Below are 15,830 nucleotides of genomic sequence, written 5' to 3'. Positions count from 1 at the left end.
TCATAAAAAATGCATCCAATAACTATCGTTTTCCATCGGAATAGTTTTTGCGAAGCACTCAAACACATAATTAGCTCCATTATTATTATCCCAATATACTTTGTCATTCACAGTGTAGGAAACTGCAAATTCCAAGGTTGATCCAACCCCCAATTCCATTGGAGCGACAATACTGAATGAAAAGCGATCAGTTGCACCATCACAAGAATTGATTACGTAAGATGCGGCAATGTCATGAAAAGATATCCATTTATTTGTGGAGAATCGTATACGCACAGCTTTGTGGAACCCAATATTGGCAACCCTAACAACCCCCGTTATAGTCATATCCGTTATCACAGCGTTTTCGAGACATATTTTCTGAGCTATTACACGTTGTGTAAACTTTCCGTCAGCACCAGGCTGACTGAACCGGGGAGTTAAAAATCTAGTTCCAACATTAGGACGGTCATCCTCTATTCCCACACGTAGGTCTTTCATCGCAGATGCAGGGATCTTAGGTGGTACTTCCAAATTCAAAATATGCCGAACATCTTCGAGATCCAACCCCATTGCATCTGCAAATCTAACAGCCTTTTTACGCCGAGGCGTTCCAGGAGGAGTTTTATTTGTTTTGAGTGAAGACGATTTGCGAAGTTCCGACTTGCAAAAATTAAATTCTGATTCTTCGTACACTGGACTGTCCGATAGTATATCGTATATAGATTGTCTTGAACCAGTTTTATTCGCAGCAAGAGGTTCATCATTAATTTGAATTTTCAATTCCGAAGTTGGAAGCATGTTGACGGATACTTTCTTCACGGCATCCTCAAGACTAACGGAATGACCTTCAGAGGACATGTCAAGGTCAGCATTTCCTTCATCTGGACTGAACATGGAGTCGGCAGAAACATTAACAGTGCTGTCACCGAGTGAATCGTCGGGAGAATCTAAATCATCAGACATATTCACATAAATACCTTCCTCTGAATCCAACGAATCGGAAATTTGTCTGTGATAAACAACACTGCTACATCCTGCACCGGTATCGTTTACTTCACAATCGGCAGGTGAAGTCGGATCCGAATTCGATTCTATGTTCGACATCATTGGAGTATTTTCATCGACCTTTTGTCGAAGCATAATCTTTTTATCAATTTTCAACCTATTCACATAATCAGCACTGATGCTAAAGTAATCCCGTAAACTATCTTGAGTATAAGAGAGATTTCTTGGCAGCAATACTCGAATGTTTTTGCATGCCGCCACGCACCAATCCATAATAATTATACGGTACTGTTATTCCAATAGTTTCACTAGTTCTACAACCGTAAATATTGAACAGTGGTTTCATAATCAAGTATTTAGTGAACTGCGGTAAGTATCCAATTGAACAATAATCACATCCCCATAGTCCATCCAGCCTTATAAACGCTATAAATTTAAATAGTGATTATCACCCCCTACTATAACGTTTATTAGCGTTGTGAGCGACCACTGACTTTATATACTACATTTGACATTCACCTTGTATGTTGATTGACCCGATGTCTCAAGGTCGTTTATACGGTCAAAGCCAAAAAGGCTTTGGATTTATCTTCCGCTGGTAAATAATTGTAATAATCTCCTTTTCGTTTAGATAGCTCCAGTACCCAAGTAGAAAATTACTCACCACGCGGAAAGAAGGTGTTTCTTGGTTACACTTGATATAATAACAAGAGAATATTATGTAGAGGATTCCCTTTAACTATGTCAATTATGACGTCAAAGCGTGAGTAGTTAGGGGTTTCCCGAACATTCTTCTTGATCATCCAGTAACTAGAATTCTTTTTTCAATGAAATAATGACATTAAATTATTTCAAGGCTTCAAAAATTTATCCTACTGTAGATTATTATATGATGCATATTATAATCATATAAGATCGATATTCATGAAAAGCTAGGTTCTCACGAGCTGTTACATTAATATTTCGTCTGGTAGATGTGGACTACAGAGAAAAATCCCGATTGATCACGAACTACGGTTAGTTAACTTTGTATAGTTGATAATGCTGTACAAGAAAGAATTTTAATATTTAAAAAAATTCAGTCTACATCTTTACCAATAATGAATGAAACCTTATTTATACACAGTTCTGTGTCCCTTCTTTGTTCCAAACCGATTGAGCAACGGTCGGTCATTTCCCTCCTTGTTTGAAGTAGAGAGCGTGTTTTGTAATTTAGAAGCTTTCATAATCATAATATTCCTTTAATTAATGTTGTTCAGTTAATATTCATTTTCACTGGTCACATAATTTTTTTTTCAATCAATGGATAAAAAGCTTAGAACATAAATAAAAAACAATGTCACAGTTAAAGGTCATTCATACCGAAGGAAAGTAGGCTAAACTACCTTATCAACTTCATCGTGAATTCCACATGCACATTTATGCACGTAGACAGAGTACAAACCTTTTTTTTTATTCCATGCTGGAAAGATACACATTTTTTTCATACTTTCGGCTTATTCAGGTTTCAATTTCGATGAATACTAAAATCCATCATCGTAAACCCAAGGCTAGCGTAATTCTATGGTACTACCTATTGGCAAAGGGTCATAGGTAACCGTTTCCGCAACTAGACGATAGATCTAGATACGATTGATATTTGTCTCTCTTTGCCTGTCGACTCTGAATTACTTAACCCCCTTGAATATTTTCAGCAGCAGTGGGTTACTTCATGCCCATACCTTCAGACTTTCTCCGAAATGTACTCAATGTGCTACAAGTTAGCTTTTGCTAAGTACGGTCTGTACACGTTCTCTCGGCAGGTGAAAAAAAGAGTAGACTAATGCCATCGTAAATATAAACTTTTAGGCCTACTCCAGAGTTACTATAATAGGCCTATGCATTATCTGAATCATGAATCGAATAGATATTTCTTCATGGTAAGGTAACTTAGGAGTCCATTACTCTCAAACACAACTTAGGATAGGCTTACTCTGCAACGTTTGTTAACGTTCAATAGGCCGAACACTCGAGTGTCCGAGCCAGTGATAGGTCTAATGGTTTTGACTGGCACAAGCCGAGCTTGGCCCCAAAGGCCCTGGTTTGAGTGGTTTGCACTCCAGGAAAGTTTTTAAGGTCTACACTCAGAGGGTCTTTAACTCTTTATTGATCACGATTTATATACAACGTTCGCAAGATCTCGAAATAATACCTACCTAAAACCGTCTGAAAAATATCTCGATGATGTAATACGTATTTTCAACACAAAATCGAGACAGCGTACTGGTTTAATAATGAAAGTGGCGGGAAAATGAGAATGATAATGCGCATGCCAATAAAGAGAAACAGACCACAACTCCTACAGGTCTCCTGGAAAACAACATATTATAAATTTTAAGAAAACTAGACCCTACTATAACTTGAATTGGGCAACAAGAAAAAAATGTCAAATTTTCCATGGTCAATCATCCAATTGTAGACATCTAATTCCATTAGACTTAAGAAAAAAGCGGGGGAAAACACTGATATATAAAAGCATCCGACTTTTTATTTCAGATATATCCATTTCTCAACTCTTCCATCTGGATTAATACATTGGGATGGGTGATAATATTTGACTCTCCTTTGTACATGTCTGACAAGGCATGGGATATGTTCTAGGGTTTCATAACAAAAGTTTTGAATATTCATGAGAGAAAATCATATGATAATTGACATTTCAATAAGTATTTCAAGTGATTCTAAAATGCCATGTGTTATTGCATATTTACACACCAAAATGAATTTTTAAGATGTTGAATATTTAAATCATAATGTACTTATACATAATAAAATTTACAACTATTCATATTCATAACACATAATTATCATAACTATACCATTTACACATTATAGAAGATAAATACTGCCAAAATCCATCATTCACTGTTATATTTTGTCAAACAATTACATTCAAATTTCATCATTATAAAAAGCAAAGAGAGTTTTCCAAAAATTAAAAAAAAATTCCTATTCAATAATAATTGTCTCTGACCAGTGTCTCAAAAAACAAAGATGATTTTAAGAAATAAAGTAATTTGATTGGTTGATAAAACTATATTTTAAATGAATAAAGTTGACTAAACGCAAAAAATATCTTGAAGTTAGTTTTCCTGAATCTGAAAATTTAAGACAAGACAAATTATAGACTATTTTTACATTGTCTTGACCATTTCAAAAGGAATTAGTTTTGTCTCAACCATGAAATGCATAGTAAGCCAGTTGGGATTTTGATCAAATTTGCCTTCCATATTAATCTATTTAGCTTTATCCCTGAAAAGTGTATAAAAAAAGTAAACAAAAATCTCGTGTAATTAGTCCTTACAGCAAATATAAATGTGTTTTCTTTAGCAGATCTTACAAAGTCTCTTAAAAAAGTAGTTCGTAAGTGGAAAAGTAAGCCGTAAATATTCATTTTGGTTTGCTCTTCCATCAACTGCCACACATACTTGTACCTTCTTTGGCTTTACATACGTTCCATATCCTTGCAATACCTACACTACTTAAAGAATTATCACTGAAATTCGACACAGTCTGAACACACTTATAATGGCAGTATCAAAATCTCTTTATCTTTCTATAACAAGTTTTCCTTTACCATATAATTTTTCTACAAGAACCTAGAAAAAAAAAGAACTTTCAGAAAGGAGATATAAGAGAAATTTGGGAGGGAATACATCAGACTGATATGATGGATGTTTGTCAGTTTTTAAACAAATAAGTCATAAAATCACATGAAAACCTAAAGGTTTTTGTATGTCGTGAGCAAGAAATATTAATAATTGCCATTTTGAGGAAAAATCAAATTTCAAAAATTTACATTTTTATGAACTAGTGTTTCAGGTTGCTTTATCAAGCCTGTTGTCTTTCTCCTTTTCAGACATCTGCAATATTATGGCTTTAACAAAGTTACCTGCTTGATAAAAACAGATGGATACTTATATAGTCGTAACTTTTGAAAAATTTTTTTTTAATAATTGACAAGCAAAATAAATTTATCGCTTACTTTTGAATATGCTTAGTCATTGAGGCATGTATTGAGACTAGTTAAAGTGTGAAATTATTCAACAATAAATAAGGCTGAGAAAAAGTTAATAACAAAACTATTATCAAAGATTTACCATGAATAATACACAAATAATGTATATTCAATCGGACAGATTTTCTGGTAAAGTGCCAGGAACACTATCACAAAAATAGGCTTGTTACAATGACAGTTAAACCTTTCATATGGTTATTGATTGATAGATATATATCATTTAATCTTAAATCCTGGTCTATATTACTAAATTATTAAAATGTTCCATGTGTTCTTCATTAAAGGGTTGTACTCATAAAAGGAAATATACTCATCTAATTATTTACTGAATATTAGAAATTCATATCGATTCAAACCCTATCTCCAGTTATCCTTCAATTTAAATAAAATATACTAATTTTGGACATTGTTCCCATTATACATGTCATTTTAATGCCATAAATTCAAATTTGACAGATCTACCTGACAAGACAACTTTAAGTTTATTTCCCGTATAGATAAATCATACATTGCGATATATTGGCTAATATTTATCTATCATTGCATCATCATGTGTATTTTAAATGTAATACATCATCATGTTAAGCCTGACTTTATTTTTTCCTATCTAAACTGAATGAAACTCTGAAATCAATTTACTTCATCTGTACAACACTTGTTTCAAATACGTTGCCAATAACCTTACAAAATAACAAGTGGGCTTAACACATTAACAAAAGAACAAATAAATCGTAAACTCTCTAGTCATAAAAAGTTTTTCTCAAGTTGAATGATGAAACTAAAGAAGTTATTTTGAAATAGTTTTAAGAGATTGTTTCAATATGTTAATGTATAAAAATAGATTACATATATATTGCCTTACTTATTGCATCATATCTTTCTATCATCATTGAAAAAAGCTCTCTATAAGTGAATGTTTAAGATAGATAACAATGATCTTTTTCAAACTAAACAAAATTCTACAAGATTCAGTTGAAAGAATATCACATACTTAATTTTTTATTTCACTATTTTATAAGGTGTATTTTCCTATACAAGGAAAGATCACAGGTAGAGTCTACGATATCAAAATAAATTAAAAAGAATATGTTTACTAAAAAAAGGTGGCTGGAAATTTGCGGACGTAAACATACAATAGAATAAAGAATCATATCCCTTCAAGTACTAAGTAAAATAATGATATGAAGTAAGAAATAAAAAAAAGTTTTTTAAATATTTTTTGGTTGATTCTTTTTTCAACTCAAGTAGCTTGAACTTAAATTATGATGATGCAACAAGTCTAACTATCTTATACAAGAACAATAGGCCCCCATCCTCTTAAGTGAGAGGGCATTTCAATGGTCAGTTGTTTTAATCAAAAAGAAATGTCATGACTTAATCATCAGAGGTTTTCCCTAGAATTCAACATGTGAACGTACATCCATGTAATACACAAGGCTTTTCTGAAAAGGGTTGCAACTCCTTTCACTCCATTTCTGAAATAGCCAGGGTCCTTGTCTGATTATATGAGATCTATAGATGTGTACTACAGACAACTGATAGTCAGATACACCAATAAGAGCAAGCAGTAGGTAAGACATGCATAATGTGGCCTACAGATATAGCCTACTCATTTTTATAGTAACATTCGTTTTTTATTGCTTAGACTAAAAGCGTTTCAATTTAAGTATCAACAATCGACATCAATTAAGATGTACCTGTACTATGTTGGCATATAGAAACATACTGACCTGTCTCTTGAGAATTTCTAAATTTGTTTGTGACTTTTGGATCAATTTCTCAATGGTTTGAGGATCGGAAACTGATTTGTTTTCTTTAAAAGCATCTCGAACTCTTCTTTGAGCATAAAATCTATAAAAAAAAATTCATTAACAATCATACTAATTGTAGTTTTATTATGTAAAGTAAATTTCATTCAGAAAGTCTGTTTGCCACTCGTCAGTGATCTCTAACTGTCTAGGCCTAGGGCCAACATATTCATTGAAATTCTAGTTTAATATTTGAATGAATGACAAAATTCTGAGGTCAAAACATGTGAGCATCCATTTTAAGAGACTTTTTTTTCAAGAAGAAACGTGTTTCCAGGCCTCAGACCATGGATGATGCCATGCAGTGTGCAATGAGGGAAAATGTAACGCTGTTACAACCGGATAGGTCGACTACTACTAGTAATTCTTTTTAAATAAAATCACAAATGAGATCGTACCTAAAATTGTAATCAGATAACTGTTTGCCTTCTCTGAGTAATTTTCGGTACAACTCGAGAACTTTTGATCTTGTGGAGGCTGACATCTTTGTTTTCTTATTAGATTGTCCAGTGACATTTCAGTACATTCCGTATTTGACTTTGTTTGACAATCAAGACTATATAGTTGACGTTTTCTATCTTTAATTTTAAAGATTCAATTACGACAATCGGAAACAAATAGTTTTGATCAACCAGACTGAAACAAATACTTGCCAAAATATTTGTATGAAAATCGAGACTAATGCTACCGTAAGTTAGTTTCTCACTTTGTTAACGACAATCGACCAATGTCGCATGAAATTTCTGATAAAATACACCAATCTTCAAAATGATTTTAAGGTTAGAATGATAGGGTAATTCTGTAATATTCTGTACCTACATTGCATTAAGAATCTGGTTAGGTATATAATAAATAAATTGGGTTGTTTTGTAATGTCATTGCAAACATAATAGTCTGGATTGATCTTATCCGATAAGATATACTTTCATTAATGCCAAGACCACACGGACTCGAACACCACACAGAATTAACAACAATATCCTACATTAGGCCTACCTTTGTGAGCTATTTGTCGAATTTTGAAATATAAATGTAGACATGAACCTACTCTATATTTAAAGTGAATGTCTGTGTGGCTTTTATTAAAGCTTGAATTTCATGGCATACCAATCCTTAACCTTGTAGGCCTATTTGTTAAAGCTACACTTTAAAGTAAGGCTTGCTCACACTTCTATGAGACTTCAGTTAATGCCATTTTGGGATTAGTAGTCAACTTGACACACCTTTCGAAATTGCTTTAATGAGATAAATTATAAGCTTCAATAGCCTATGTGAATTAATCAAACACATTTTAAGAAATGTTATTAAGCTATACTTCATATTTTTTTCAGACATGTTAGATGTCTCATTCAAGAAATAAGTTTCCATCCCCGACAGTATTTATGTCAAACCAGATGTTGGTCTACCAAAGTAAAAGGAGCGTCACAGTTTGGCGACTCCATCAAAATTTTAGATGAAATTTACCCAACTGATATGTACACAAATGTTACACCCAGAATTCTCTCCAAACTGGACCAAAAAATACATACCAGAAAGGGCAATCCTTTAAACTTAATCAGGAAAATGCTGGAGGCCTTTTTCTACAAAAACTATGTCCGACGACGTGGGAATCCTATATTTTCAGTTTATCCAAACATCAGTCCAGTTGTCACATTGGAACAGAATTTTGACCAGTTACTTGTGCCTAAAGACCATGTGAGTCGATCTCCCTCCGACAGTTATTATATCAACAATAATTATATGTTAAGAGCTCACACGTCTGCTCATCAAAGGGACTTAATCCGATCTGGTTTAGATGCATTCCTAGTGATAGGAGATGTGTACAGAAGAGATGCTATAGATGCTACCCATTACCCTGTATTTCACCAGGCAGAAGGTGTTCGTTTATTTACACACAGTGAGGTAAGCTAATAATAATATTAAATATTTAGATGGGATTTCTTCATAGCATGAATCTTGAGAAAAGGTTCTCAAATTTTACACTGTAATTGGTATTTATGCATTGAAAGCAAGACAAAATATTATGTTTGTTTAAGGAGTTCTCTTTCTTTGCTAGTTACCTTCATGAGAATAAAATATCCAAAGCAAGATGAGTATGATCATTTTAAAAAAAAATAGTGTTGGTTTGTTGTTAAATGTTCTTTTTTCAGTTATTTGCTGGAACAGGTGATCCCAGTGGGTTCCAGATGTTTGAGAAAGGGATAAGAGCCTGGGACAAACAAGAAACTCTCACATTTGATGCTTCACAGCTGGTTGAAATAAATCTACAAAGGACAATTCAAGACTTAGCCAGGTTTATTTTTGGAAGAGGTATTATTTTCTATTTCATATTCTGTTCAAATTTTATGAAGTCAAAAATGATATGCTATTGTTCCTAAACAACAAACTTATCAAATTAATGTGTTTTTTTTTTAAAGCATCACAAGTAGCTAATTTGTTAGCATGTTCCACTTCTAACTGTCACTGTCATTCTTTTCATCTTGATTGATCCAACACAGCTATTGGACTTCCTTTATATCCACCTGATTTTGTCAGAAGTAAGACTTTACTGTATTTGGATATTTAATGTGGTTATGTTTATATTTTAGATGTAGAATATCGTTGGGTTGAAGCATATTTTCCATTTACACATCCATCCTGGGAATTGGAAGTAAAGTTTAATGGAGAATGGTTGGAGTTGTTAGGTTGTGGTATTATAGAACAGAATATTTTAGATAGAGGTAATATAGAGATTAGTATTATTTAAATGACATAGATTCAGTGAAATAATTATCTTCTATTATAACTAATCTATATGAGTATATCATAGAATTCTCTGACACTTCAAAGTAAATTATAATTTCAGCTTGGATTTCTCAGCTAATGCTATAATACTTAAAGTTTAGAAAGTATGCACTACAATATTACATAGTGTTAATATCAAGACATGAACAAAATAATGATATAACTTATTAAGATATCATGATCTAACTTTTGATATCAAAAATAAATTCTAAATTAAATACAAATTGAAAAAAACGCTTGAAATATTGGTGAAAGAAGTTGATCGAATCAAAATTAAAAAGTATACCACCTCTTAGGATGATGAAAAAATTGAAATATCTTAATTTACCAAAATGTAAGTCCATCTGAGATGAAATCATTATGTGATCTTCGATACATTGAAAAAATTTCAAGATACTTTTTTGAAAAAAATAAAATAAAATGCCTTTTCATACCTAGAAACTGAGATATTCTCTGTTTCAACCTTCATAAAGTCTTAAACACAACATCTTTTTCAGAAAATAGAGATCTGAAATGTTGTGTATATTTGTTGAGTGATATAAGGTAATGATTTCCAAAAGATGAAGGGAAACAGTAGTAATTCTCAGCCATGGGTTTCAAAAATTGTGTGACATTATTGAATGTTTTAAGAGATAAGAGTATGGGACCAATGCTTTGGGATAATACAATTTTTGATAATGTACAATGCGGAAAAACATTTAGTTGTAGCAGAGCGGGTGTGGCTAGGGGTAGATTAGCATGCCAACTGTCAAAAAGCCTAATTAACTCATTACGTAGGTGTATGAGTATGTGAAAAAAATTCAACTCTACTGCACCTGTTAATATGTACACTTTTTTAATCGTAAAATTTAAATAAAACAAGTACATCTTTTACAAACAAGCAGATCTTATTGAAACGGTACACAATATGTAGAACAAGCCACCTTCTGAGTAATGGAACATGTTCAAATGTTACAAAACACAAAGATGTACAACTAGATAAACCAAACAAGTACTTCTATATATATCTAGTAAATAAATTAGGCTTAAAAGTTATATAATACTTTGCAAACCAGGTTTAAGCAAAATCTTTATGTCAAGTAACTGATATTATGAAGTGTTGTGTGATTTATTCATTATTTTTCCAGCTGGTGCTGGTGATAAGGTGGGCTGGGCGTTTGGTATTGGATTAGAAAGACTAGCTATGAAGTTATTTTCTATACCTGATATCAGATTATTCTGGAGTACAGATCCTGGTTTTACATGTCAGTTTAAAGTTGATGATCCTTCCAAACAGATCACTTATAAGGTTTGTTACTCTTGAATTAATTAAGAAAATTTGGATTTATCAACAAGTATGAAAAATTGTAGAAATTCAGAAAAAAACAAATGGTATTTCTTTTTGCAAATACAGCTGAATTATAGTTTTTTGCAAAGAGAATTATTCTTTTACTCAATTTTATACGCCCACATGAAATGGGGGGCATATATTGGTGTCACCAATGTCTGTCTGTCATTTGAGGAGTGGGCGTATAGTACCTTAAATGGTAAGGTATCTTTAAGTCTATATATGACAATTACTCACGATTTGATGATAGGCTATAGCAATTATGAAGGGGTAGCCTGTTACTCTGGAAATGTTTTTTGTTTCTTTGGCATTGCATGCAGATTTTACATCGCAGTTTCCCTCAATCAGGCAGGATAGAGGGTTGTTTGAATGGGTAAAAAATAAAATGCCCAATGTACTTCAGAGAATCCAAGAATAGGCTAATGCCACTGTTTTGGCAAAATTCCCATCATTACAATCTGAAATGTGGCTAATTGAACTCCACTTGATTTTATTGTAAAAGGTTAAAATCTTTCTATTGCTCTATTTTCAGCCTATAAGTCAACATCCACACTGTGTTAATGATATCTCCTTTTGGATTCCTGAGCATTTTCATCCCAATGATTTTTATGACATGGTGAGAGATATTGGTGGTGATTTAGTTGAACAAGTCAAACAGTTAGAAGAGTATGAGAATCCCAAAACGAAGCGAAAAAGTCATTGTTATCGTATAATGTATAGACATATGGAAAGAAATTTAAGTCAATCAGAAGTGAATAAAATTCATTCAGAAATAGAAGAGCAGTCCAAAAAACAACTAGGTGTTGAAGTTCGCTAAAGAAATTAGTGATAAAAAGTGCTGTTTAATACCAAAGAAAAATTTGTTTCTTAAAAGTGCATCTTTGATGACATGATTCTTTTCCATGACACCATGTTATCAAAGAATATATCTTGGCCTATCACTGACTTATTTTGTCTCAAAATTTATTCTTATTTTACTCTGAAGCAGCTTAAACCAGAACTGTCCAAAATATGGATTATATATCAAATTATAGAAGGATTCTGTTATGTACCGGTATATATTTTGATACCATGTTAGTCCACTGATGAATGAAGTTTGGACAAATTTTATCTGCATTCTTAGAGGCAAAATTCATTAGAGCTATCTAATTTGGATGCTTTTTTGTAATAAATTCTATATTATTATTGGCACCTATGACACATTATTGTGCTTATTGGTATCTATGACACATTACATCATCATGTTTAATTCATATCTAACAAAGGTTTTGTTTTAATTGACTGTGTTCACTTATATAGAATTGTGTCTAGTTGCTAATATATATATATTGATATATTTTAAAATATGTACATGTATATATGAACAAAGGTATTTTGTGCTAATTTGGAGAAAATACATAGTAATAGAAGCTATACAGATTAGACTTATATTATTTTGGTACAACTAAAAGGGACAGGATTGTCATCTGTTTGAACAATGTACCTTCTTCTCAGAAACAGGATTTTTTTAGCTTAGCTATTTAGTAATACCTTTCACTGCTCTCTGTCAAAATTTGAGCTTTGAAATCCATGTTTGTCCAGAATTATTCGCGTTAGTTAAAACTTGTTTTTTCTTGAGACTCTGCAAGCAATATACAGAAACGACATATGAGATGTTTTTGAAGGAATTATGTGATTTGTGTTCATTTCTAGTACTTTTGAAGACTATTATATATATTTGCAAATCAACCCCCAAAAATGGCCAACTGAACTGTTAATGTTTATGTCTTGTATTGAGCCCAAATGTGCGAAAATATCTTTTCCAGATATATTTAAATTATAAAATAATATATAGAATACATGGTATATTTTGTTGGTTTTATCAAGTGCTACAAATAATAGCTCATTTGTTGTTAGATTTGAAAGTTAAAATAAAAATTTCAAACATCCTGAAATATTATGTGTACTGTTAGTGATGCAGTTTCTAGGTAGACAGAATTCAAAATGGTTGAGAAAGGAAAATATGGGGATAATCTGATTCCACACTATTTGATTGAGGACAGAATGTGAACCTGTTCAGATCTCACCAACTGATCACCACCAAACACACACCCCAGCATAACATCATCTAAAGACAAAACACAGTTGATCATTTTCCCAAAGACATTTATTTGGCTTCATGGAGATTAGCACTACTAGTGATTAGGGTTAATCATATTTAACAATTTAAAAAAAATCATAATAATACTGCCAAAAATACTTCACATAACATATACACTTATACAAATATACACTACTAATGATTAGTTCTATTATATCAAAAATTACCATATAAACGTACATGTAATTACATATACATTAAAACTTGAATCATATTTTGACTTAAACTGTTGAAATTCTATATTAAATGTGCTGAAATAATCTTTTTCATTTTAAAAATTTATGGAGATTTTGAATAATTTGAGGGGACATAAATTTGTAGATTTAAATTACTATATTATTCTTGGTCTATTAAATAGCTGGATTTTTGACTCATACCTATGGATTCCTTGAAAATGGAGCTTAAACAAATAATAATGATTTCACATTAAACACTGTCTTTTGCTTTGTAAAAAAACAAATTCAGCTTTATAAAGATATTTTGATCTCATCAACACACATGTAAATACTTCGTTTGTAACCAGTACAAGTGTTTAATATGTACCATGTACACAATCGTATAATTTAAAAAATCCTAATAAACAAGATGAAATCAAGTTTTGAATATTTGTTCAAATGATAATATTCTTCTTGCACTTGAAAATTGCTCTTTGCTCTTTAAATCTATAATATTTACGTAGAACAAAAAGTTAAGCGGCACTAACTTTAATTCAGTATATTCTGGGACGCCGCGTACATCATAAAGACCCTTCTGTGCACACTGTAACATAGTTGGATGCAGCATTGCATCAGGAGTGGCAGTAAATTTCTCAACAGGACATTCAAAGACTAATGAAAATCATACTTTGCATTTGGGTTATAAAGACAATATAACGTACGATCATCGACTTCCTGTTGTTGATTTTTTCACGAATACATATTGTTTTCAACATTAGGTCCCAATAAATACATCTCTGTATTCATTTGCTAAACAATGGTTCAAAATCTGGTGGCGCTTAACTTTTTGTTCTAGGTATATATTAATTTCACAAAATCAAGTTCTAATTTTTAAGAATTGACATTTATAAGCCATTCAAATTGGCATGGTCATTTCCAAGACATTCTCACAGGCAATGAACGAAAGTATAATGATACAGGTTATGCACCCTGTCTACTCTCTGCTAAATCATGAGAAAACCTTATGCCAAATTTAAATTTGAAAAGTGATAAGAATAGTTAAAATCTAATTGTATCATTGGTAATGTTCACAAGGTTACTACATTGCAGTTGATCTCTACCTTTTTCACAAGGATTTTTCAAAACACAGATAGAAAACAGAATGTTCTTGTAAATTGATACGCTTCAAAAAATACACCAAAGGGGAATAAATAAAACTGACAAACTCTGTCTTTCACATGTAGATAATAATTGATGGCAATTTCAGTTTTTATCTTCATTAAAGACAACCATTTAAAGGCATTTATAAGTAGGCCTATAATATTTTTAAAGATACTATTAGTGAATAATAAAACAGTATAAAAATAATAGTATATTATTATGTCTTGAAGAAACACAAACAAAATTTGATTAATATGTATTAAAGTCATTATATTAAAAGACATTATACTAATGTGACCTGCCATTTTAAATTCTACTTAATATTAAAATATAGACATTTCATTTCTTAGTTACAACTAAATACATACATACATATTCTAGGTTATATTATGCCATTCTGTAGTATATATTATATGAAAGCATTTCAAAACTATCACCCTGTTCCTTAAATGCATTTTTACTCTATAGGTCCAGACAACAAAAAGAAAAGAAAAAAGAACATAAGTAAGGTGCCCTCACAACAGATACATATGGTTGTGATTAATGAGAAAGGTGATGTGTCCCAAATGCAACTCTCAACTAAGTTGCATGAGAGTTACGTCTGAAACTTAGGACTCGCTATTTTTTTTCACAACCATACGCAACTGGTGATGGCTATGGTGTGATGACCATTTTACTAACTGCAATTGGTGACAACTGTCAGTTTTTAGTCATCTGGTCCACAAAATTCAGCAGTTGATCATATACTTTTGGCCATTAGGTTCTTGATTTGACTTAGATTAACATGATTTTTGCAATCCTTTGAATAATTCCTATGATGTAGAATCATTGTTTTGAAAGTTCTGAAAGTCAGTCTTGTCCAATCTATATGGCGTTTCTAATTAAAAAAAAAACAGAACAAATTTATATTTAACAGAGCATATTTGAATGTACAATGTAAATGAAACCAACACAAAAAGGGACATTGATATATAGCAACCTCCATATAGAAATATAACAATAGACAAAACCATATGTTCATTAGAAATATATAGAATACCGTAACAATAACAAGAGAATAGGAGGGGCTAAAGATGAAAGAGGGCGGGACTATATTTGCTGTTGACCAATCACAACACAGATTGAAAAGAATTTCTTCAATGTTACATATTTGATTGTCGTCTGTAAACTTTTTGATGTCGTGTTGCCACTCTGAAATAAAAATAAGATTAATATCATTTCTTCTCTGCAACTACAAAAGCCACAATTTTGTTTTACATGTGTAAGGTAATATTAACCTCTATTACATTTAGTTTCATTTTCTATGTGTAACCCATTTCAAAGCTGAAAACAGTTTTCTTAAAATAATGTTGACTTAATAGCATTGCTGGAAAAGAAGAACTTACTTTTTCTGTCTTCTTTCTTCATGTTT

At 31.9% G+C, this 15,830-nt stretch overlaps 3 protein-coding genes across 3 annotated transcripts; 1 reads left to right on the top strand and 2 right to left on the bottom strand.

Annotated features, from left to right (window-relative positions):
- LOTGIDRAFT_138963 (hypothetical protein) lies at positions 1–780 on the bottom strand (the record flags this gene model as incomplete). The annotated part of the gene is made up of 1 exon (XM_009049209.1): positions 1–780. One exon carries the CDS (start codon positions 778–780, stop codon positions 1–3), a length of 780 nt encoding a protein of 259 aa, XP_009047457.1.
- A 2,717-nt stretch (positions 781–3,497) lies between these two features.
- On the bottom strand, positions 3,498–7,341 carry LOTGIDRAFT_200002 (hypothetical protein). Its single transcript, XM_009049208.1, has 3 exons — positions 7,251–7,341; positions 6,775–6,895; positions 3,498–4,625 (listed from the first exon to the last, which is right to left on the bottom strand). The coding sequence occupies exons 1-3, from the start codon at positions 7,334–7,336 to the stop codon at positions 4,575–4,577; spliced, it is 258 nt and encodes an 85-aa protein (XP_009047456.1). The 5' UTR covers positions 7,337–7,341; the 3' UTR covers positions 3,498–4,574.
- A 942-nt stretch (positions 7,342–8,283) lies between these two features.
- On the top strand, positions 8,284–11,780 carry LOTGIDRAFT_138971 (hypothetical protein; the record flags this gene model as incomplete). The annotated part of the gene is made up of 5 exons (XM_009049207.1): positions 8,284–8,754; positions 9,003–9,162; positions 9,441–9,572; positions 10,764–10,924; positions 11,496–11,780. Coding segments are annotated over 5 exons (1,209 nt in total), but the record flags the coding sequence as incomplete, so codon positions are not given.
- Positions 11,781–15,830: the final 4,050 nt, after the last annotated feature.

Source organism: Lottia gigantea (assembly GCF_000327385.1).
Source record: "Lottia gigantea unplaced genomic scaffold LOTGIsca_131, whole genome shotgun sequence".
NCBI classification, from domain to species: Eukaryota; Metazoa; Mollusca; class Gastropoda; family Lottiidae; genus Lottia; species Lottia gigantea.
This window is presented reverse-complemented; position numbering and strand designations above follow the sequence as displayed.